The sequence below is a fragment of the Corvus cornix genome, chromosome 3 (assembly GCF_000738735.6).
Source record: "Corvus cornix cornix isolate S_Up_H32 chromosome 3, ASM73873v5, whole genome shotgun sequence".
In the NCBI taxonomy this organism is placed as follows: Eukaryota; Metazoa; Chordata; class Aves; order Passeriformes; family Corvidae; genus Corvus; species Corvus cornix.
Window position 1 is genome coordinate 64888976 of NC_047056.1, and position 25160 is coordinate 64914135.

Here is a 25160-nt window from a genome sequence, read left to right on the forward strand (position 1 = left end):
TCTTACCTACAGAATTCTATATGATGAAGTGCTTGAAGAATAGGAGTTAATGTCTCCCATTTTGTGTGGAATAAAGTAAGTATTGTAAAAGAGGCAAGTCTGGAAAATCATTTACAATATAAGTACTCTTAAAATAAGCTCCTTGTATTCCAGCTGCCAAACAGAAGCAATAGTAAAAGCCTTTATTGCAATTGCATGAGACAAGTTTTTAAGAATGTTCACTAGGGTAGCTCTCCAGAAGATTGTATCACTGATGAAGTTTGTATTCAACTGGATAGCCATAATAAGAAAGTACAGCTGTTGGACTGAGTGTTCAGGATTCTACTTTATTTAATGGAATGAGTGAAAAAAAGAGATGCTTTAGGACAAAGCAGTATAATTGTATGCTTTTACCAGAGCATCAATTTTCTTGTAGGTCTCTAATGGAGATACTACGATTTTCCTACTTAAGCATACACAATTTTTTTTTTCACTTTTTATTGAATGGTTTAGAAAACTTGCAGTGAAAGGAACTGCACAAACTTTAAGTAGATAGACTAGACACTACAATAAAAATGTTTTTAGTCTTTTTTTTTTTTTTTTTTTTTGGTGGGACTGTTTTTTAAGGAAATTTAAAATTGGTTACATCTCCACTGTTCTTTGTCATGTGCCTGTGAATTTTTTCCAAGTGTGTGCTAGACAAGTAGACATTAAAGTAGACTAAAAGCTGTCTGAACCTCTGGACTTTGTGTTGTGGTCAGCTGCGTGAAACCAGTTGAGGGCTGGTCACTAACAATGTGCCCTAGAGGCCAGTCTGTTTAACATCTTTGTTATGACCTGGGTGATGAGACAGAACACACACTCAGTGTTTGTAGCCAATACAAAAGTGAGACAAGTGGTTGATGAAACAGATGGTTGTGCTGCTATTCAGAGCTGGACAGGCTGGGGGAATGCACCAACAGGAACTTCCTTTGAAGGCCTATCTGGGGCAGCACAGCAAGGATGTGGCTAGAATTGACCGGCTGGAAAGAGCTGAGCAGTAAAGGCCCTGAGGTCCTGACAGACCACGAGTTGTGTGTGGGCCAGCAATGTGCCTTTGGCAAAGAAGGTCAGTGGTGTTCCGGAATGAGTGTCACAGCAGTTCAAGGGAGGTGATCCCTCCCCTCTCGTCTGTGCTGGTGAAACACACCTGGAGTGCTGGGTCTGGTTCTAAGGCTCCCCTGTATGTGAGAGAGTCATGGACATACTGGAGCCAGTCCAGCAAAAGGCCACTAAGATGATGAGGAGACTGGACCATCTGTCATACTAGGAGAGGCTGAGAGCTGTGGCTGTTTAGCCTGGAGAAGGGAGGGCTCAGGGGGATCTTATGAATGTGTGTGTACACCAGATGGTGAGGAGTAAAGACGACTGAGCAGGCATATTCTTAGTGGGTCTCATGAAAACATAAGGCAATAGGCACAAACAAAAACATAAGAAAACACTTCTTTTTTTTTTTTTTACTATGAGGATAGTCAAGTTCTGGCACAGGCTGCCCAGAGATTTTGAGGAGTTGTCTTCCTTGGAGGCATTCAAAACCCACCTGAGTGAGGCCCAGCATAGTCTGTTCCAGCTGACCCTGCTTTGCATAGGGTCTAGGTTAGACTGGGTGACCTCCAGATGGGTCTTCCAACATCAGCCCTTCCATGATTTTGTATACATGGTGTTTCTGTAATAGCTGCTGTGTCAAATATGTAAGTTGTGAGTGTCAGATGTCAAAATTAATAGTCATTATTGTGTAAATATTGAGATGTAGCTAGGAATTGCTGATTTTTTCCATTGCTTGATAGGTACCTGTAGGTTACTGGAAAGTATCCCAGTAGGCCACTACAGACTTGTCCTAGATTCATCTTGGGCTTGGCTTTGAAAATAAACTTGGACTCTTAACTGGTGACTGTGCCACCTTCTGCTTACTTTATGATTTTGTTTCTATAACCTAAACTTTTTTTAAAAAGTGGAATTAGTGATCAGTCTTTAATATGAACATGGATTATATTTTTTTGGTTACAATCTGGATTTTTTTATTCCAGAGGAAGGGAAGAGAAATTACTTCAAGGTAGTTTCTTTCTGATCCTTCTGGGAAAGTAGCTCAAATTCTTCTGCAGTTACTAAAATTGCATGATTCTGGTTGGAATTGAATTTATTTATTCTGGAAACTTAGCACTTAGCATTAAAACTTCCTGAGGTGATTTCTAGTTAATGCCTTCTAGAAACTGGAAAGATGCTGTAGATAAAAATACTGTGTTGGGAGTCTTGCAGTGTGTTTTTCAGTAATATTTCTTTCCTGCATAGCTGCGTACTTGCTTGGAAGGCTCCATGCCTTTACTTCATTAAACAAGCCTGGAAAGTAGAAAATCAATTATGAGCAAGAAGTGGATTTATTTTCCAGTCTGCTTTTCAAAACACTGGTGAAGATTTCTTCTTTGCTCCGTAGGGGCTGAGTGGTATATTCTTATCTGCATGGTCTGTTCTGCTGGGAGGAACCACTAGATACTGGAATTGCATAGGGTCTACAGAAATTCTTGATCAAATAAAACTCAAAATAGATCAGGCATTGAGAGGAAAAGATTTGCAGGCAGGGAGAGTGCAGAAATGAACTTTGTTTTGATGGGGAAGAGGAAACTGGGAAGACCTTTTCTCTGGCTTGTCATACAGTACTGCTGTTTTTTTGGGAAAACTGAATACAGAAAAAACCTTTTACTAGTGCTTTCATCAGCTCAACACTTGAGGACTCATCAGTAAGAATGAATAGCATGTATGAGTGATAATAATGCTGACTATCCCTTGCTTTCAGGTTTACAAGCAAACTAAGAGGAAAAGAGATCATCTTTCTTTAGTGTCAACTTCATTTACAATTATCTGAAAGTGCTTGTGACATTTTCAGGTGATGACGCTCAGAAATATTGCTTTGGATATCCTCTAGAGCAGATTTCGAAATGGAGATGCTTTATTTTACTTTACATTTCTGCAGTTATTGTTCTGTCTCCATCATTCCTTCTTTCCTTTCTTCCCCACGTGCCAAATAAAAGAAAAAACAAATCCCTTTCATTCTAAATATTTAAAGTCAGTTCCCAATATTAGTGGGTACTTCTACAAAAATTATGTTTTCCTAAAAAGGAGGACAACTCAGCTTGCATACCTTTAGTTATTAAAAAGCTGTATGTTTCTAAGCCATGAATGGAAAAATCTAAAACCAGGCAATGACCAGAAAGGTTTTCATCATAAACATCTAGTGAAAAATAAATGTTTAAAAACATGACCCTTTGGCTGGTGAAAGTTAATAGGGGGTTAGACTTGAAGGTGGAATGGATTAAGATTTAAGAGTAAGTTTTTAGTCTTGAGCTATAATGAAAATTAGCTTGAATGACAAAGCAATGAAATAGATTTAGAAGGAGATGGGACAGTAATTTTTTTGGAATTTGGATTGAGTGTTATGACTTATTTTTCTACATAATACAGATAACTACATGACTTAAATGTTTCTTTCTGATGAAAATAAAGTAGTTGCAAGTAGAGATGTGATTGTATGAAGAATAATTTAGCCAAGTCTAGCAAAAAAGGGAGACTTAAATTATAAATTATGTCAATATAATTGCTTATGACTGGGTTAGCCATTACTTATAGTGGCCTTTTCAAAAAAAGGATTGAAAATGGAAAAACTTAAGCTTTGATTTCAGACAATATACGGAATCAACTGACTAATCTTACCCCTTTTATATGATTGTTTTTTTCACTCTAAATTGAGATTCTCTGAGTGTGATTGATTTGTTATTGAAATATATTTTGCAGAAAATTTCAACTTCTGTTCATCCTTTTAGGCTCTCATTGCTTCAATGTCAGTGAATGTCATCCTTTAAGGCATTTGATCCTACTGAAGACAACCCACTTCTTCAGTACCTGTTTTGCACCAAAAGGCTGTTTTTCTTCTGTGGATGCTTTTTCAAGGAGTAATATGGCATTGCTTTTTGTTAAGAAAAGGAATAATTGGTGAATTAGAAAGTATATTTTCCTTTTAAAAATAGATGGAGTGAGAGAAATTTCTGAATGAGATTGTCTGGGAAAAAAATTCCAGCTTTACTAACTGTGTCTTGACAAACCATTAGGATTTAATTTGATGATACTAAATATAGAAACTGGAAAAGGAAAGTATCAACTTACTATAGCTAGCAAGTAATTAAAGCAGATGGAAATACGGCACCTGTATTTTCTCTGCAATGTAGTTCGGAAACCATGCTGATGATTTGGGATGAACCAAATAATTTTAAAGTCGTGCTGAAGTAGTCTTAGAGGCATTGTAAATAACTGTTGTATTTTGATAACATTTGTATAGTAGAGCTCTCCGTATCATTTAAGCAAGTTTGAGTTTTAGTACCACTTAACTTGATTTACAAGTATTGGTTGAGTTTAAAAATAAGGGTTGATTTTCAAGGAGCCATTACAAAACATTTAAACTGTTTTCTGCTAGAATTGGTTCCCATTCTGACTAACTTTTAAAGCTGTTTCTAAACAATTTTTTCCTCTTTCGTAACAGTTTCTTCAAAATATTCTTGTGTTGTATTGAAACATGTCATGAAAATACTTTTGGTGTCATAATGAGATTGAAACTTACATTAAACTCTGTTTTGACGTATTCTGCAAGTTGGTTTTACACTTCGGCACAGAAAGCAAACTTATGTGCCATTAACAAAACTAAATTTGGCACAGAAAGCAAACTTATGTGCAGCTAACAAAACTGAATGTCTCGCAGGTAATAAATTGCTTAGCAATCGCTCTGAGAATAGCGCAACGTGAATGTACAGAACTGGATTGGTGAATCCTGTGAACTTATGTAACTCCATTAGAGACAGCAATGCCAGTGTAGAACAGCTGAGCATTTCTCTCAGATGTCGTGTAGTAGCCAAGTGGGGGATTAAGTGCCTGGTCGTACAAAGCACTAATGGTGATCTCTTCCCTAATTTGGTTTATAGTAAAGAGTTGTACTTCTATCCAGCTACTTCTTGTCTTTCTGTCAAGGTCTTCAAGTCTACTTTTTTCCTCCTGGAAAAATTGTTTCAGTCCTAGCTTGTACGGATAATTCTAAGGTGTTCTACTCCTGAAAATTAGTTTAATTCAATCTGGCCAGTTGCCTGTCCATCTGCAACATTTTTTAATGGGTATCTTGGCCACTGACTAGAGATAATGTCTAGTGTTACTGAACTGAATACCCAACCCATCTCTCATAGCCCTGTGATATTATCTTGATATAGCTCTTCCCATTTAATCTGTATTTCTTGTTTGTTTGACATCACATCTGCTTGTTTTGCACCTGAATTTTTGCCTCAGCTGAAGATATATTCTGAAGGTTGTATCATATTTCATAGAGGCATAAAATCATTAATGTGGGAGAAGGCGTCCAAGATCGAGTCCAGCCTATGACCAAACACCATCATATCAACTAGACCATAGCACTAAGTGCCATGTGCAGTTGTTTCTTGAACACCTCTGGGGATGGTGTCTACACCACTTCCATGAGCAGCCCATTCTCATTCTTGACAACCCTCTCAGTGAGAAATTCTTCCTGATTTGGGTGGTGCAGTGTTGTATCTGTCAGTCATGCCTTAGACAGGTCATGATTCTTTTAAAAGCCTTTTAAAAGAGAACTTTTATTTCATCAGTGTTTAAATTATTTGCTTGTTTTGTAAGTAACTTTGCCGTGAAAATCCTGGAAAGAGCTTTCAGGATATAAGGTCTGTATGTTGTATATAATGCAGGTTGTATCTACCATTGATTCTCACTTTTTTCTGCTCCTCAGTCTTCTCCTAGTCTTAGCAGGAACAACAGCTTCAACTGTTCTCCAAAATCTAAATTGCATATTGTTGAGGAATTTTTCCTCCTTTTCCCTCCTATTTTTAATTTTATTTTGATACATATTTGTAAGAGATATCTGCTCTTTTTCGTCCTCAGAAAATAAGGTACAGTTATTAAATTCCTTTGTTCCATTATAATTTATTGTGGTGAGGAAAATACCCCACTTTTCCATTTTCTGCAGCACATCCAAAATAACCATATAAGAAAAAAACTGCTAACCATATCAGGATGCCGTCTCTCCCTGTATTCAGTCAAAGACTGCTGAATGGAATGGGGTTGCTCCCAAGTATCTCTTTCTGTGAGCCTCACATATGTGCTAATGCCTGTGTCAAATCCCCTTTCATCCCCCTAAGGTCGTATTTCACTGGTGAGACCCAGTCTTGGAAGCACTCAGCTGCTAGAGCAGAAGGAGCAACAGGGCCTGATTGCCCACTTGACCTCTTGTCACGGGTGAGCTCTTTCTTGGTTTGCTACTGATTGCTAAAATTACTTTCAGGATCACATATTGTTGTGTCCTGGCCCTGAGGCCTGAGGTTTAAACCACTCTTGACTGCCTGGCTTCTGAACTTGTGAATTCCATTCTCATCTTTTCTGCTCAGCGTGTTGGGCTATCAAAAGACGTTCAGGTAATGTGCTCCTCTTTTTGAATCTGATTACGGAGTGCTCTGTAGCTTTACCTGCTGCCATGATTTTGATTTGTGTTACCTGATTGATAAAGGCTATCCATGTTCCTGGATTTGGACAAAGCATGTATTTCCAAGATAGGCTGTGGTAGCATAAGCTCCTGATTAGCTCCCAGACAGCCTCTCATTTGCTGTTTGGTACAACTCTAGGAGAAAGGAAACAGGCCACAGTGAATGAATGAGCTATTCGGCCATGCTGACCACTCTGTCCCTGTGCCAAGGCATGCTTGGGACGTCTTCTTCAGGTGAGGACATCTCCTGCCCCATGATTAATTGGAACGTGGCATGCCTTTTTCTGATAATTAAATTTTAAGGTACAGGCACTGTAATAATTTATAATCATGATGAGCTCAAAATGCAAGCGGATATTTTAAACCAGTAGGATTTTTCAGACAATTAAAGAGTTAATGTTTCAGTGTGGGCCGTTCACAAATAAACAAAACCCAGGAAGGATTGTAAGTCAAGTAGCTACATCTGATACTGATCTGTACTTGGCAGTTCTGAAAGTAGAAATGGATTATCAGCACATCAGAGGAGCAGGTATTTAGGAGCGTGAAGAAAGCTACTCTAGGTGTATGGGCCCCTGTGACATGTTATACCTACTGTATATGGTATTAAACATCAGGAAACCTGAAAATAAAAAATGAAATTTTCCCCTGTGTTTTAATCTCAGTGTAGATGTTGGTGAGCAGTGCATGGCCTCGGACTTACCTTCTTTTTATAAGTGTTTAGGAATAAGTGTGAAAAAGAAAAATTTCTTCTTATCCAAAGCTAGAGCGCTAGTGGATATCTGTTCATGCTCAACACTTAGAAATTATGTTGAGCTTCATAGTGTCATTCTCTAAATAATTAATTGTAAACAAAAGTCATTAGAGATGCGTTGGAAAGCTAGTTGCCGTAGTAAAAATAACCCACTATCTGTTTTTAGGGTTCCTAAAGGAATAAAATACTGAATTTTACTTAGGCATAAATTGAACTAACACATGAAGACTGTTGAATAGCATAAAGGATATTTTAATAATAAACTTCTTGTGAAAGTGTGTTTTTTAGGGAAAAAAATTTCAAGCTCTTGCCCTCTGGGGATTTTATTTCAAAGGAAGACTGGTATAGTTAGACCAGCCCTTTTGGAGGAGATGCTGTTGGCAGGGGACACTCCTTTTACAGCTGCAGACCATATTTGTCCCTTCCCTGCTCATTGTGCTGTGCCCTTAAGGCACTGGCCCAGGTATTTAGATAGACTTGCAGGAACCAGATAGCTGAAGAACAAGTGTCTTCCTTCCACCTTTTCTGTGATGTCTAAGAAATCCTGGCCTAAATTTCTTCGCTTGTTTCTGTTTTTGTTATCAGCAACACAAAGACCTTGATTGACAGAGCATCTTCTATTTGTGAGATTTCATAAGGGAGCAAAAGATCTTTCTAGATAAATAGATGGGTTTTTTAATTGGAATTTTAAAAATGAGAAAGATGGGCATACATAGGTTTTGAGGTTTGGATTTTTTTTGTTATAACTGTCTACTTTTGTATGTCGTAATGGATTTTTAAGACTGTACTCTGTGATTGTGGTCAGCTTTTAGGAAAGGCTGTTTTAAGTGGCTTTGAAGTACTTTCCTGTATCACTGTATTCTTATCATGTACTAAGGAGAAGAAGTTAGTCCTGTAAAACAAACTTTTCTGGGTATTAACTTGGTTATTTTATTTTGTCTTAAATTGATCATAAGATATATATTTTAAGTGCTTAAATATAACATACATCTCATTTTTTGACATTATTTGACCAACAAGAAGAAAAGGGGAAAAATAAATGCAATACTCACTGTAGCAAAAAAGATATGATTGTTCGGGGCTATCACAGAGGAGACATTTCTATATAAAATTAATTCATGATAATGCTTGCAATTTTTTTTAATGTTTCATGTTGATTTTGTAGACTGAACTTTTCTGTTTGCAACCTGCTGCACTTTTTACTGTTTCTCAGTATATCTTACTACTTTCTGTGTGTACCAACTCTTATCTGAGTTATAACTAACTCTCTGTTCTACCCACAGAGAGCAAGGTTAGGTCAGACATCTTCCAAATCACTAGCTGGTTATGCACGAGCATTTTCTTGTTGGCACTGTACTTGTGTGGTTCTCTCAAGAGACAAGCAGCACTGACAAAATCTGGGGATGCCTCCTGAGTCTCTGGTGTTTCAGACTGGTGTTCAGGTAGCAGCACCCTGGGAGAGCTGGAACACACAACAGTTCAGCTGAGCAAGGCTGAACACAGTGCTCTGACCCAGGGATCCACACATCAAGTCTGAAATGGAAGTTTACCAAAGTCAGGTTGATGTTTGTGTAAGATGTGTGGTGATATATTTTTCTCTTAGGTATCAGCTCTTGTTTTGATGTAAAATTAGAGAAAATGAACCATGTACATTTTTTGAGATATTTTCATCGAGTCGTAGACTATGGTTTTCTGTGCTGCAAAATAACTTGCACTCAATTCTAGTAATAAGGTGAATTACACCTTTGGGATTAGAAGCATTCCATCGTGACTAAATTGCTGGCAGGAGCGGATGACCAAAGTACAGCTGACCATGAAAGAGTTAGTGAGCTTTCCAAACCATAACATCTGGTTTGGGGTAAAAAATATTCCTCAGCCAAACTTTCATCTTTCAGCCACAAACAGTGTGGAACAGGAATTGCTGTTCATATTCCATGTAGTTAAAAACACCAGAGCTAATGCAGGGACTGACTTGCTTCACCTTACCGCATAGAATATAACTAAACAATCCAATAATTACTGGCATAAACAAGGTGATTACTGTTACTGACTTACTCTGTAGTGGTTCTTCAGACCAATGCACACAGTATTTCAGTAGATTCTTATTAATAATTATGTTACTGTTTTGTATAAAAAGTATTAGCTGGCAATCTCAGTATCTTTATAGAGTATGATTCTGTCTGTACCTCTGAAATGATACGCTGGCTGAAAATACGGTAAAGCATGGCAATGTGATAAGCATTGCTATGTGCAGTTAGAGTGCAGCTGGAATAGTATGAATTACTCAAATAAGCAGTTTATGCTTCTTAGTATTATGCAGTTGTACTAAAAAAGCTGTTGGTGTTTTTAAAAGCATACTTTTAGCATTTACAAGCATGCTTAGCAGGGGTTCATGCTCTGATTTAAAAATAGTGCAAAACTTGTTTTATCTACCTACCTCCAATGTTTGCGATCTTACTGCTTTTCAACTTTCAGAAACTTACTTGAGAAGGAGCTGTTTATTTTAGCTAGAACTTTAAGTCTATTCATTTGCTCCAAGGTGCTTCAATTTCTGCTTGCATTTCATTGAAGTGCTGTTAAGTTGCTTTTGCTTAAGTTAGTACAGACTTTTTTCCCCTGGGTTCCTATATTAATACAGTGCATCAAAGTCTCAAAGATAGAATCTGATACAGCTATTCCATTTCTTTAAAAATACTGAGGTTTATAGTAATTTGATGGAGCTGGAATTCAGGCTGCTAAAAGACTATGTTACGATGCAACATTCAGTTGCATGCATTTTATTTTTACATTTCCCATGAGATACCAATGCCCTTCATTTAGGGAATGAGTCGTGCTTGAATTTGAATTCAATTTGTTGCTGTTCAGTGCTTTTAGTAAGGAGCAAGTCAATGATGAGAATTTAAAGATATCTTCTGAATGTGGCATTGCACATAGATTTATTTTTCACTTGGAGTTTTCAGTGAGGTTTCCACTGCTAAATCATAATACCCTTGAAAATGCTTTATGATTTATACTTTCTGCAGATCATAGTGCTGCAGAACTTGAGACTGGAACACTGCCTGAAGTGAAGAACATCATGGCGCCTCTATGCACAAGGACAAGAGTCAAGGGCTGTTTTGAGTGTGGGATTTGACCTAGTGTTCTGCAAGTGCTGATTATAATGACCTGATCCTAAGTGTGAGGTTTATTTTTTTTTTATAGTACCTTTTAAACTACCTTGTCCAGCTTCTCTACGGAAGGCCTATTCATGCAAGATAGTGCACATAACATTTACAAAAATGCTAAACCCTCTGTTTTCAAGTTATTTTTGATATGAACAAGGAAGTTGAACACTAGACACCGTAAAAACAACAGGAAACAAACCTTTGGGATCCAATAGCTGAAGCTGTTTGTTGGTAACAGGAGGGAGTTGAAAGCTTTGTGATCAGAAGTTACTGTTGGATCACCAAAGACAATAAGAATATAAAAGGTTGAAACCTTGGGTGAAGGGCATTTCAATGTGATTCAATTCAAATTCAATGTGATTTTGCTAATGGAAGTACATGTGGTTTAGTTGTCATTTTTTGCAATGTTTTGGTAGAGTTTTATGAGTCTCTGTACCATGAAACTCTTGTCAAAATAGGGGGAAAAAAATTATTTATCTGGGGAAGAAGAAAGCCAAAAATGTCCTTGATACCTGCAGATATGTAAGTAGTTCTAAAAACAAGTTGCCAAACCTATATAAAACCTATGTTTTTTCCTCTTTCATTAAATAGCATGTACATATGTTTTAAAAAATTGAATTAAAATAAGTTTTTGTGATATTTTTAAGTTAATTCCTTGCTATATAAAGACAAGTGAGGCTGGGGGTTTTGGGTTTTTTACATCTAATGCTGTTTCAGAACATTTTTCTTTTTTCTTTTCTCTTTTCTATTGTAATCTGAAGCCTGTCCTTTTGGGTTTTTATGGTACACATAACAGAATGGGGTATGTTATTTCAGGCATAAAATTTAGAGTAAAGTGTCTGGACCTTTGTTCAAACAAACAAACATAAGAAGACCATGGCCAAAGTCTTGAATCTGCTCTTTCACTTATGAGAACTCTTTTGAGCTTTGTAGCTCATCTGAACACTAGACTGTAGACATTTTCCCTAGTCTGCAGCGTAGAGGCTTTTGCTTGGCGTCAGGAGAGCAATTCTGTGCCTCCTTCATATTTCCCAGCCTTGAGGGCAAGTCGGCACAACCTTCCTCTGTTGCCTGGTTGAATGCTGTTGGAGGGCTGGTCTAGGTTCTGTCCTCAGTGAAAAAAAGAAAATCCCCTGCTGCTTCTTAGTTGTTCAGTTTTGTTGTTTCTTGTCAATTTTTAAGATATACAAGTTACACTGATCAGAAGACATTTTTTTTGTTCAGATGTTTTACAGCTCTGCTGCCTGTATATTTAGGAAGTGTGGGGTGAATTGCTGGATTTCTTGAAGCAAAAGATTCCATTAACCCCACCGTTGCATGAGTAGTTTATTCATTGGTAGATGCACACAGATGCAGACACACATACTTCTCTGTACTTCCTAGTTAAAAACCAAGAAGATGATCTGCTATGTTATGGTGCAGTTGAAACATCCCTTAGGACATATCTGGTTATGTTAAAACTTTCATTGAATGCTGGTGGTTTGGCTGCTTTTACAGCTTTCTTGAACTGCTTAGCTCCCTGGGCTCCCCAGATTGTTGGCTGCCCTGCCCTGATCTTTTCTGTTCAGCTGACTTACTCGCTGGGAAGTCAGTGAATTTATGTAGTGAGGGACCTCAGACCTTAGAATACGCAGAATGCTTACTAGATAAGCTGTCAAAAGTGAAATTGTATCTGGGCAACCATCAAGCTTACAATCCAAAATAACTAGTGTTTGCATTTTAGATGTTTCTGAAATGAAATATTTAAGAACAGGTAGTGTTTGGAAAGGAGAGATTTGAGATATGGTTTTTGTTCCAGTTTAATTTCTTCTTGTGGTATATACTCTGTGTATTATTCTCTAATGGAAGACTTGTGTTCAATTTTTTTTTTTAGTCTGTGCTTTGAACTATTTTAAATACATTCAGGGGGTTTTAAAATGCATTTTTAAATGTGTTTTTTCCGCCAGTGTATTTACAGCAAGAACATGGATATAAAGAAAGCTTTCATTAGGAAAATTTGGCATTTAAGAACAGAAAAACTACTCTACAGGATGTATAATAATATCATGACTAATACGGCACTTATGCAGTTACATCCTTAATAACATTTGGTAGTTTATTTGTATGATGAAAACAAGCCAGATTGGTTAAGTAGCTTTCAGAGTACCTAGGTATGTTTTTCTTAGGATTTAATAGATAACCAGAATGCCTTTTCTCTTAATATAATATTATTTCATGTTTTCAGGTAATATATGCTTTGAACACTAAAAATGATGAACATGAAGCAGCTATCCAAGCCCTTAAGGAAGCTCATGAAGAAGAAATCCAACAAATTCTTGCAGAGACCAGAGAGAAGATCTTGCAGTATAAAAATAAAGTGGCAGAAGAAATGGATCTCAAGAGAAAGATTCAGGTTTTGGAAGAGTCACTGGAAGATCACAAGAAGATGAAACATCAGGCATTGACAGAATTTGAAGCATATAAGGATAGAGTTGAAGATATGCAGCTTTGTGCAGAAGCTCAGCATGTCCAACGTGTAGTGACCATGTCGAGGGAAGTAGAAGAGATCAGAAAGAAATTTGAGGAAAGGCTACGAAGTTTCATACAGTTGCAAGTACAGTATGAGAAGGACAAGCGTACAGCTCTGGAAGACTTAAAAGCTGCCCACAGGCTTGAAATTCAAGAACTTTTGAAGACTCATCAGAGTCAGAATGCTACTTTAAGTAAGGGGCAAGAGAAACTAGAGGAATTGCATAGACTGGAGCTGGAAGACTTGAACAGTAAAGTTGAAGAGTTAAGGCTGGAAAGAAAAAAGCTCATTGAGGACTATGAAGGCAAACTCAGCAAAGCACAGTCCTTCTATGAACATGAACTTGACTCTTTGAAAAGATCGCAGCTTTTTACAGCAGAAAGTCTACATGCTTGCAAAGAGAAAGAAGTGGAGCTAAGAAAAGAATTTCAGAACCAGGAAAGTATGTTACGGAAGAATCTGGGAAAGCTTAAAACTGAATTGCAAATGGTCCAGGATGAAGCTGCCAGTCTACGGGAAAAATGCCAAAAGCTTCAGGTGGCTCTTGGTACTGCAGAAAACAATGTTCAGGTGAGACTGATGATATGTTGTTCCCAAGACTGTGAATTTTCTTTTCCTATAGATACGATCTTTCTGTGTGGCTGCTAGGTTGAGGTTATTGGAGTGTGTAAACTTAATTTCCCATCACTTATACTTGCACGTCATCTTCTTTGAATTTTTTTTCATTTATATATATTTTAAATTTATTTGTTTAATTAACAATGTTTTCAAAAGCAGCAACTGAAATACTGCACGTTTTCTGTATGTTACTGGTTTTGGCTCGGGTAGAGTTAATTTTCTCCATAGCAACTTGAAGGGTGCCATGTTTTGGATTTGGGCTGGAAACAACGTTGATAATTCAGGAATGGTTTAGTTATTGCTGATCAGTGCTTACACAGAGTCAAGGTCTTTTTGGCTTTTCACGCCATTCCAGCAGCACGGATGCTTGGGGTGTACAAGGAGTTGGGATGGAGCACCTCTAGGACAGCTGGCCCCAACTGACTGCAGGGATATTCCACATCATGTGGCATAATGCTCAGCATATAAACCTGGGAGAAGGAGGGGATGTTCGAAGTGATGACATTTGCCTTCCCAAGTCACTGTTACGCCTGATGGAGCCCTGCTTTCCTGGGGGCGGCTGAACACCTGCCTGCCCATGGGAAGTGGTCAATGAATTCCTTGTTTTACTTTGCTTGTGTGTGTGCGGCTTTTGTTTTACCTGTTAAACTGTCTTCATCTCAACCCACGAGTTTTCTCACTTTTACTCTTCCATTTCCCTTCCCTGTCCCACTTCGGCAGTAGTGAGCAAGTGGCACTGTCATACTTAGCTGCTTACCAGGTTAAACTCCAACACAGTTTTATTTAGTTGGATTGACTCTGGCTGGATGCCAAGTGCTTACCAAAGCTGCTCTATCACTCTCCTCGTCAGCTGAATGGGGGAGAGAGACGATAATGAAAGGCTTCTGACTTGAGATAAGAAGAGGGAGAGCTCACTCATCAGTTACCATCATGGGCTAAACAGACTCAACTTGGGGAAAAGCAATTTAATTTATTACCAATCAAATTAGAGGAGGATAAATGGAAGTAAAACCAAATCTTAAAAGAGCACTTTCTCCCTACCCCTTCATCCTTCTGGGCTTAATTTTATTCCCAATTCTCTAACCTTTTCCCTCACACTGATGCAGGGGGATAGTGAAGGGGGCCTGCAGTCAGTTCATCACACGTCTCTTCTTCTGCAAGGGCCCTTCAGGAGGTGGGTTTATGGAAAGCTGCAGTGAAGGTGAAACCAGTTGTATGTTGATCATTCCTGTGGTAAAGGAATTTTGTTCCCAAGGAAGAGGAAGAGACTAGTACAGTATCTGCAGCAGATTTTAAAGTTAGGTCCTACTCTGACACTGTGGATGAGGTGATCAGATGCATAATCTCAACACATTGTGTTTCATTACACATCCTGTACAGTGTTTTTCCCCAATTCTCTCTTCTGCTTTAGTTTCTGAAATGACTCTGTACTGTTTCAGTAACTTGAATTATAAGAAATCTGTATTTCCTTTTGAACCAGAACAGTATTTTCTTTTCCTTCCTGCATGGCTGTTAACACATTACACTATTCAAGATATGCTATTGTGAATCAGTACATCTGATTTAAAGCATCATAAAAGTTTAGAATCACAGGACTATAGAATAGTTTGGGTTGGAAGGGACAGTAAAGATCCTCTAGCTCCAAACCCTCTGCCATGGGCTGGGATACCTTGCCCAAGACCAGCTGGCTTAGAGTCCCATCCAGTCTTGAACACCTCCAGGGATGGGGAGTCCTCTGGGGGCAACCTGCAGTGCCTGACCACCCTCACAGGAAAGAATTTCTTCATAATATCTAATCTAAACCTTCAATTTAAGGCAACTCCCCCATCTTATCACTACATCTCTTTGTCAAAAGTCCTTCTCCAGCTCTCTTTTTAGGCCTTCTTTAGATACTGGAAGGCTGCTCGAAGGTCTCCCCAAGAATTTTCTCTTCTCCAGGCTGAGCATTCTTTCAGCCTGTTTTGATAGGAGAAGTGATCCAGCCCTGTGATTGACTTAGTGGCCTCCTCTGGACTTTTTCCAGCGGGTCCATGCTTTTCTTGGGTTGGGGCCCCCACACCTAGACACACAGTAGAGCAGGTGGGGTCTAAAAAAGAGCAGAGTAGAGGGACAGAATCACCTCCTGTGAGCTGCTGGCCATGCTGCTTTTGAAGCATTCCAAGATCTGATTGGCTTTCTGGGCTGTGAGTGCACAATGCTAAGTCATATCGAGCTTTTCGTCCCAGAGTCCTTCTCCCCAGGGCTAGTCTCCAGCCAGCCTGTACTTGTGCTTGGGATTGTCCTGACCCTTGCAAGATCTTGCTTTTGGCCTTGTTGAACTCCATGAGGTTCGCACAGTCCCACCTCTCAAGCTTGCCAAGGTCCCTCTGGATGACATCCCTTCCCTCCAGCACGTCGACTGCACCACACAGCTCAGTGTCATTAGTGAAGTTGCTGAGGGTGCACTCGATACCACTGCCCGTGTTGCTGAGAAAGATGCTAGAAAGTGCTGGTTCCAGTAGTGACCCCTGGGGGACATTTGATTTAAGTAATTGCCTAGCTCTCATTTTATGTATCTCCATGTGTATCTTAATTTGAGTCTGTAGTAAACACTCAGAGTTGCAATGAAGAACAATAAACTGCTGTGAACACATGATGTATTCTTTAATATGAAAAGCTCTCAGATATCGGAAATCATGTTTCTAAAACTGACCCCCAAACTCTGTGGAACATTTTATAGTTTTTATTTTTTCATATACCTTTTTGAACATGGTCATGTTTCTCTTATGCATTACTGTCATGCCATGTACCCACTATCTTGTTCTTCAAAAATATTTTTGAAGCATTACATATAATACACAATGAATATGGCAATAATATTACACTATTTCAGCTTTTGTGTGAATAAAACTTGTTTGCTGAAAGGTCTCTTCTGTACCTTTTAACCTAATGCTCTTTTAAATCTACATTATTATATATGATGGTAACAGGTGTTATGTATTTCCTCTAGGTTCTTCAAAAACAGCTAGATGATGTGAAGGAGGAGGAGATGTCATTGTTAAGCAAACACAAAGAAGTGGAAAGTGAGCTCGCAGCTGCTAGAGAGCGCTTACAGCAGCAGGCCACTGATCTTGTTCTCAAAGCCAGTATGTATGTCAGTAACTTAATCCGGAAATGAACTTCATCCTTTTATTGTAGCCTTTCCTTTTTCTGTCACCCTCATGCAGGTTTAGAGTGCCTAAAGACTGTTTAATGCCTTCCATAGAAATTTCCAACAAGATTTGGGGTTTTTTTAACTTTTTTTGCTCTCGCATGCATTGTCCTGAATTTCCTTTTTTGTGTACTTAATTGACGGAATGGTGTACTTTGTATGGCATGTACGTATCTTCCAGGCCTTGGAAGTGCACTTATACAGAACAATTCTGCTCTGTATCTGTTCTCCACATAGTCACTGAGACATGCTTCCTGTTCTTCCACCTTTTTTCACTTGTCTTTTCTTTTTGCTGACTCTGTGGTACTTTGCTTTATACCTACTGTCAGAAGATTTGCAGCTTATTGAATAATAAATCCCTTAAAGTTTTCTCTATAGCTGTTTTCTTTGTTCCTTTGTAGTTGCTGGCATGTGGAAAGGCACAAAAATTAGTTTAAGACCTGACTGTACACATGCAGGTTTCTTTTCTCTCTGGCATTGTCTCCCTAGTGAACTCTTCAGTGGTAGGGCATGGCCCCAGTACTTGAACTTGGACAACTATACAATAGGTAGGGTCTTGGGGTTAAAAAAGGGCCTGGTTGAACTAGACCAATTATAGCAATTCCTGATTGTTTTCTACACAAATTAGCACAAGCCCAGGAACAGTCTAGGCTGTATGTTGGAACAATATAGCGGCCAGCAGGAGCCTAAGACTACAAGGTCCTATTAAATCAAAGAGCTAAAAGGAATAGGCTTGCTGCTGAGAGTATGTAAAATGGGAATCTGACCCTCCAAAAGGTGTTTTGTGAGGCAGTCATAGAAAAACCTCATGAACCCTGTTCTCATGTGCTCTAAAGCTGTTGCTGTTTCATTGCTTAGGCAGAAGCATGGGAGGGTTTTACCAGGCCGCCCCAAATGTAGTGGAAATAAGTACCCAGGCTGTTTGTCTGTATTACTGATGGCATGGAGTCAGCTAGCCTGTGATTGAGGCCAGCCCTGGTCTCCTGTGGCACCGAGGTTTTCTGCTTTACCCGAAGTCCCAGTGTGTCTGTGCTGTTGCCAAGCTCAGTGGCGCTGTCAGCAGTACATCTTTGTTTTACAGCGCATCGCTGCCCAACAAGAACCAGGATCCCTGTTAGGAGTGGTGCCACCAAGCCATTGCCATGTGATGTAATTGGTTGCCAGCCTGTTTGGAAATGGTTTCTGACACTGGCCCACTGCCATCTCCTTGGTTTTCAGCTCACACTGTCAAAAATCCTGCCTCAAAGAAACTGAATTCTCATACTTAATTACCATAAAGAATGTTTACTCATCATATTGCAAGTTTAGAACATTATTGAGTCTCTTTTGGGCATTTAATATATTCTTCTTCCGTTTATCCTGAGATTTCCAGCTTGTAAGGAAACTGCTGCATTTCATATCTTTTATGTAGAGCATGAGCAATGGGAAACCTGTCTTGTGTGTTGGTATTGCTAGGACAAAAGCTCTACATCTGTGTGTGTGTGTGTGTGCTTACAATAATATATATATGACATACCTCCTAACAAACTGAAAATTCTTGTATTATTATCCTTGTTAGATTATAAAATTCTGGCTTTGAAAATACCTTTCTTAAATGGCTGAACTTTGAAATAAGGATTTTTTAAAAATGGTACTAAGAACCTAAGCATACCCATTATCCTAAGTTTTCTTCTTCAGTTTTCAGTTTTACAAACAAAAATGTTGAAATTATTTTTAGAATTGTTAAGGGCTTAGTACAATTAGAGGTGTGCATTTTTAATGAAATTGTTATTAATTTTGAGGCATTTTTAATTTCCGAATTTCATTGTCTGTCTCATGGCCCTTCTCTGAAGAGAAGGCAACAAAGGCTAAAACAGTTTCCTTTTTGGCACATCTTGCTTTTAACGACAAATGGAAATGAATCATGAAGCTCAGTGATTTTGTCATGTGAGAAACAGCATATAGTCCACTTTCTTTAGCTATTTCTTAGCAATGTAAATTTAAAAGCAATACTGTTATTAAAACTGAACTGTCATTAAATCTGTAATTTTTGAAGGTTATAATAAAATGAGAGGGGAAACAACAAAGTTATCTAGAAACTGAGATTACAAAAACCAGTAAAAAATTATTCTGAGTAAACAGTACCTCTCATCTTTTAGTTGAACTAAATTAGAAGCATCCTCTTTTTCAAAACAGTCTTCTATTCACCCCAGAGCCTCTCCCAAAATAAAAGAAATTTCACTGCTTTAGTCAGTTACCTACAGTAATACAGATACACATCAAGAAGAACAGACAGAAATTTATGAAGTCACAAACCTTTGTCAACTGGTTATGTGAAGGACAGATGATTATATTGTGTAGTTTGAAGTTTTACTTCTTTCGTTTGTTTTTTCAAAAATATATATAAAGAAATTAAAAGGAGGCCTCCAACCTGGAAGGATTTAGATAATACTTTACTATAGAGACAGTTTAGTTACATCTTTTAGTCATATTCCTTCAGCAAAATAAAGTGTAATTCTGTAAGTTTTACAGCAGATAAAGCTGTGTATCTACTATGCCAGCTGAATTATGAGTTTGATAAAGCAATGACATGTTTATCTTTAGACATCAGTGTTCTGCTTTCTGTTGTGTATCTTATTGTAGGATAGAAATATGCAGGTTTACGTGGGATAAGTTCTTCAGTGTTCTTTGAATTGCCACCTTCTGCTTTCCTTTGGTAGTCAATATGCAACTTGGAACAAGGAAAATTGAAATGAAAGGAGCTTCGGCACGAAGTGCTCTACTGTTGTTGGGCATTTTACAATAAAACTAAACAATTGAGAAGTGGAGAGGAAGATAAATATTGCAGTGAAGACAAGGGAGATCCATATGCAAGCTTCCACCAGATTTGTACTATCACTGGAATATGAATGTGCACTTCAATTGCATGAAACCAATGCTTTGAGGTTTTAAAGAGCTGTTTTGTTTTTAGGTCACATTGGAATGCTTCAAGCTACTCAAATGACTCAAGAAGTTACAATCAGAGACTTGGAATCAGAAAAGTCTAGATTAAAGGAAAAATTGTCCCAGCTGGAAGAGGAAAGAAATTTATTACAAAGCAAAACACAGAGTCTGGATGAGCGACAAAGGCAGCAAATTCTGGCATTGGAGAAGGTTAAACAGCTTATTGCCTTTAGTTGAATAAAATCAGAAAACCTAGGATTCTCTTAAAAAAACAATTATGCTTTAATTTTTATTTGATATGACCGGACTAGGACCAGTATCTTTCAAGTATATCTCATGTGGCAACAAAGAATGACTAATGTAGAGTGTAAAGTGAGATTAGAGGGAAGTCAGATTAGATGTTCGGACTGCTTTAGACAATCTTTTAACAATTTGATTTGATTTATGACCTGGTGTGTATATGCCTAGTATCTAAACTGTCTGAGGAAGAACAATGTGAAATAATTAAAGAACAGTTTAAAATGCCATTTGCTGAAAATGCATTGAACATTGTTTGAAAATACTAAACAGAAATTCTCCATAGGCTTGATACCAAATTTTTGTTTTTCCAGATTAAACAGAGGAAAAATTAGGTTTTTAATAAGTATTTATTGTTTTGCATGGATCTTTTTAAATTAGCTTTTTGGTTACTGAATCATGTAGCCAGTGCTTAGTGTTTGCTCAATTTTTTTATATGAAAGTTAGTTTTTTGCAGTTTTATGTCATCAGTAATGTTTTTGTATTTTTTTTTATTCCTACTGTTCAGATTTTTTTACCATTGAATAATTTTCTTTTCCTGTACTTTATAGAAAGTAAATGAAGCAAGGGAAACACAACGTGAATATTATGAGAAGGAGCTGGTAAAATTACAAGCAAGATTGGAAGGAGAGGCTGCACAGTTAAAGGAGGCTCATTCCAAGACCTTAGAAGAACTAGCATGGAAACACCATACTGCAATTGAGGCTGCACACAGTAATGCTAATAAGGATAAAAAGAAACTGCAGATGGTATGTTCTTATTTTCTTAGTAATCAAACAAAAAGCAACTGTTACAGTTTGCATCTTGTACTGCATGGTTTTGTTTTATGGCAAATATAATTTGGAATTACCTGCAGGCCTCTGGAGAAACTGCTTAGGCTTTAGAAAAATAACAAATACCTTGGGAAAAAAACTCCAAGCAAACGCTTATACTGTCATTTGTCTGAATACGGAACAGAAATTCTCAATTTATACAAATGTATTTTCAAGTATTGTAGTTCTGTTTTCCCAGGATTTCTGACCCATATTCAGAAGGGTTGGTATATCAAGATCAGTTCTTCTGAAGGAGATGAAAGATAATATTATTATAGCATTTATTTAAAATTTTCATTGATAGTCTAGAAGTACAAAAAGATACTTTATTAGGACTTGGCTATATGTGTGTACTCAGAAGATGACAAGAGGTCTTCCTAGCTTGCATCATAAAATTATGTACTGTACAGCAACTCACTCTCCAGCAGCTACACATTTACCTTTGACTGAAATCCTGAAACTGAAAGGCTTTTCTCTTGTTTCACAAAATTGGCCTTTTCTTTCTCGGAATGAGAGGCACATTTTTGAATTACTATTTCCTAATCTGATTGTATGTGCATTAAGTACAAATTTTGCCTTACACAGGAAGTACAGACAAAGATTAATTGTTTAATTCAAGGCCTTGTTATACTCCTCTTGAGGTATTCACAGGAAACATACCAAGGAGCATAGTTGTAGTTAGTGACGTGCATCTCAGACAGCCTGGGTTTGTTTCTGTAAATTATTCTCCTAATATGTTGCTTCTTAGTTCAATTTTTAATAAATCCAAAATATTTTTTGTCACCCAGTAACTGAAATAGTTCTCAGAGACATATGTGCATCTGATCTTTCAGGTTTACTTTTCTTTGCAACTTTAAACATGCCTGTTATTAAGACAATGTCTCTTAGGGTTTCTGGGTATATTTTCTTTTATTTCAGTAAGATGTGGGGTTCTTTTTCTTTTGTTTTGTTTGTTATTAAAATAATGTGGAGAATAAAACAAAAGGAGATCACAAACTTTTTTTCTTAAATTGTTAAATTAGTTTAAATAGGGAACACCTCTCTAAGTGTGAGAAATGTGAAATGATTTTAACGAGGAAAAACTAAATATGAAAAGATGTTAGGATCAAGATCTCGGTCAATCTTAATCAGATTTCACTGATCTTAAATCTTAATCAGATTTCACTGTCTCCTCTGTCAAACGTGTCTCACCGAGGCATGTGGTGATCAAATAATCCAAGGAAGAAAACAGTCAGGCTTAAATGCAGAGCAGAGTTGAATTTTGTATGCGGAAGAAGCATGGTACCAGGAGCCTTGGGATAGAAGATATGAGGATTCATTGGGACTGGAAGCCTGGGAAATGCATCTGTGAAACAGAAGAGAATTCAGCAGAATTAGAGTAGGAGTCAAATAATAGCTCAAACATTTCTTTTTGCTTCAATTTTCCATCTATAAAATGAGCTGTAAAAATGGCATCAGGAGGATCATGAAAATAGAGTTGCTAATAATTTTGCAGTACTGCACAGCTGTACTGACAAGTATCATCAGAAAAATAATTACTCTGATATCAGAATAGGGTCTAAATAGCACCAGTGGAATTTTGCAGACAGCAGATTTCAGCATGAGCAAGACAAATTGGTCAAGCTTCACTGAGCAAGGAGCATTTATCCCACATGTTGACTCATGTGGACCCAGTGAAGAAGGCAGGCACTTGTTCAGTTAGGTTGTTCAGTAATGTGTTAGTGAGTGTAACCCTCTGCTTTGTCGCTCTGTCCAACTTCTACCGTGAATGAGGAGATCGTGCAAGCAGTGTACGCAGAAATTACTCATTGCCTACTGCCTACCCTAAAGCAGTGCTAGAAATAACAAGCTGCTTAGTGTGCCTAATGTGCTTACCACTCCCCACAAAACACTTGAGGCGTCTCTGGGTTTGGATGAGGAAGGCTTGGCCTCTGTTGCTTCTTGGAGTTGGCTGGATAACACTACATTGCTGTCTTGCAGCAGGAAACCTTGGGTTTCTAGACTTTTATACCTTTTCATGACTGGTTTTCCTCTTTAATGCTCTAGTTCTTCCTCCCTGTTTCCCCAGTCTTACTGATACCTTCAGTTGTACTTTTTGTTTCAGGCTGGCTCTGGTCTATGTATTTTCATGGCTGTTTCTGAGATATTACTGATTTTTCAGAAACCTGATCCCAGGTCTACACAAAGGCACTGAATCAGTGCTAAGCCTTGCATTTCAGCTGAGCCTCTAGGAAGGAGTTAAGAGCCTCTAGCTCCATAGAAAACCTTGAAGCCTTGTATGGCATGACTCTGGAGCATCTTGCTTGGCAACCTTAATTTTCTTGTGGTATTATAAGTTATATAGTATATTCCACTGAAATACGTAATGAAGTTCTCAATTTTAACATGTTTCCTTTAAAGTATTTTATGAAAGAAATTGTTCTTCTGAAAATGTATTCTGAATATTACTAAAGCTGAAGTATAAATTTGTAATTTTCCTTAAAAAATTTAAAAGTTCTTACCATTTATATATATATACACATGCACATAACATAGGCTCATGTAAGAGAAATATAATTCATGCAGCAGTTATTTTGAGAATTTGGCTATTACTCCATAAAGGTTGAATGAAAACACGGCTGTTACTTGATTCTTTCCATATAGTTAAACTTGAAAACTAATTGTTGATCTCTTTTGGTTCTACATAAATTTTATAGATATATGGTGTGGGGCTTTTTTTTTCCATTTATTGTAACATGATGAAAAACTTCACAGAGCTCAATCTGGATTTTAAGATTTACTATTTCCTGTGGGGATTATTTGTGGGAAGTAGATGGGTAAAGACTGAATGACATGCAGATTTATCAGTGTAATTTTGTAAAAAATGAAAAGTTCTTCTTTCAACTCAGATTGAAAAACTGTGAAAGTAGATACAGTTTTAAAGCTTTTGATAATTGAGAAGTAATTGAGAGGAAAGTCCTGTTTGTCTTTATTTCATGATTAATCAAGGATGTTAGATTATAAAATAAACTGAAAAATGAAGACATCCGTTATAAAAGGAAATAGATATTTGTGCTGTAACAGCTTAAGGAAAGGGTTGAGATGACAAGTATTTATGCCAACTAGAATCATTTCCGTATGGTAGACCTGTACTTTGCAGTGACTGTATGGCATGTATTTAATATTTCTTCCATCCTGCCTGTTTCTGAAGGAGTTGGAGCAGCAGTTTGAGAAGGAGAAACTGCATTTGGAGGATGATAAGAATCAGCTCCGACAGCAGCTGGAAAACATGAAGGAAGACCTGACAACGAAACTGACTTCTGCCAATCAGGAGGCAAGGGTTAACTTACTTGTTTCAGCTACCACATTTCATCAATAGTGAGCTTAGACTCCAGGACAGGTCTAGGACTGTGCTGTTGAGTGTTTAGTGCCTTATTTCTGTTTAGAGCATTCTTAAAACATGGCAAGTTAGTTGATGCTTCTGAGCAATGATTTTATTGTCCTTCACAAAATTAATGAAGCAAGAGAGATGGAGGTAGTAAACAGCTGATGTGAACAGCTCTTTATTTTTAATTCTTTTATCTTCTCATTAGGTACACAGACCTCTACACAAAATATGTCAGGAGAGAGGGAAAATTAACTGTGCTTAAACCCATATTCGCTTGTGGTTAACATAAATTCTGGTCAGTTTCCTGGCTTACAAATCATCTTCATGTATTTTCATCAAAAGTTGATAAGAAATACTTTTAGTAAAACCCAAATTATTTGCTATGTCTTGATATATGCTATCAATGTTAAATGTATCATATCTCAAGACAGTTTTAATTTTTTTTAGTTGGAAATCACCACCTTTTCATAATACAGTATTTTTTAACCTAGAAGTACATTCTATTGATACCAAGAACATCAACCCATTTTTCTCTGGAACTTTTTCTGTGTTTCAAGAAAATATTCATCAGCTTTATTGTTTAGCAAGCCCTATGTATCATTTCAGTGTGTGCTTTAAGTGAGACTTAAACGTGAATTTAGGTATTATTTTGCAGCAACATTTTTCATTACTGTTTTCTATGCTGTACAACATCGAGAGAGCAGGTGTCTCATTCTGGTCACTTGCAAATTGCACAAATGCTAAACTAGCTTAAGAAAAAAACCTGCTTGTTTTAATATACTAAATGGGGAAGACTTCCCCTCCAAAAGTATAGATTAACTTATTGTAGATTTTATTTGTTAATATATTATATATTACTCTATCAATAGCATATTGATATATTACTATATTAATATACATTATAATGTATTTTATTATTATATATTAAGGTATATATTCTGAAAATATGTATTAACATATACTTTCAGAGTAGG

At 37.4% G+C, this 25160-nt stretch overlaps 1 protein-coding gene across 8 annotated transcripts in view; it reads left to right on the forward strand.

The window, feature by feature from the left end:
* The window catches only part of FAM184A (family with sequence similarity 184 member A), a 74517-nt gene that overhangs the window by 13765 nt on the left and 35592 nt on the right, over positions 1–25160 (forward strand). For all 8 annotated transcript variants that reach the window (XM_039569110.1, XM_039569115.1, XM_039569112.1 and 5 more), the window contains exons 2-6: positions 12696–13550; positions 16588–16723; positions 19739–19920; positions 20559–20756; positions 24010–24132. In XM_039569110.1, the coding sequence (XP_039425044.1) occupies positions 12696–13550; positions 16588–16723; positions 19739–19920; positions 20559–20756; positions 24010–24132 (1494 nt within the window). The remainder of the gene's footprint in view (positions 1–12695; positions 13551–16587; positions 16724–19738; positions 19921–20558; positions 20757–24009; positions 24133–25160) is intronic.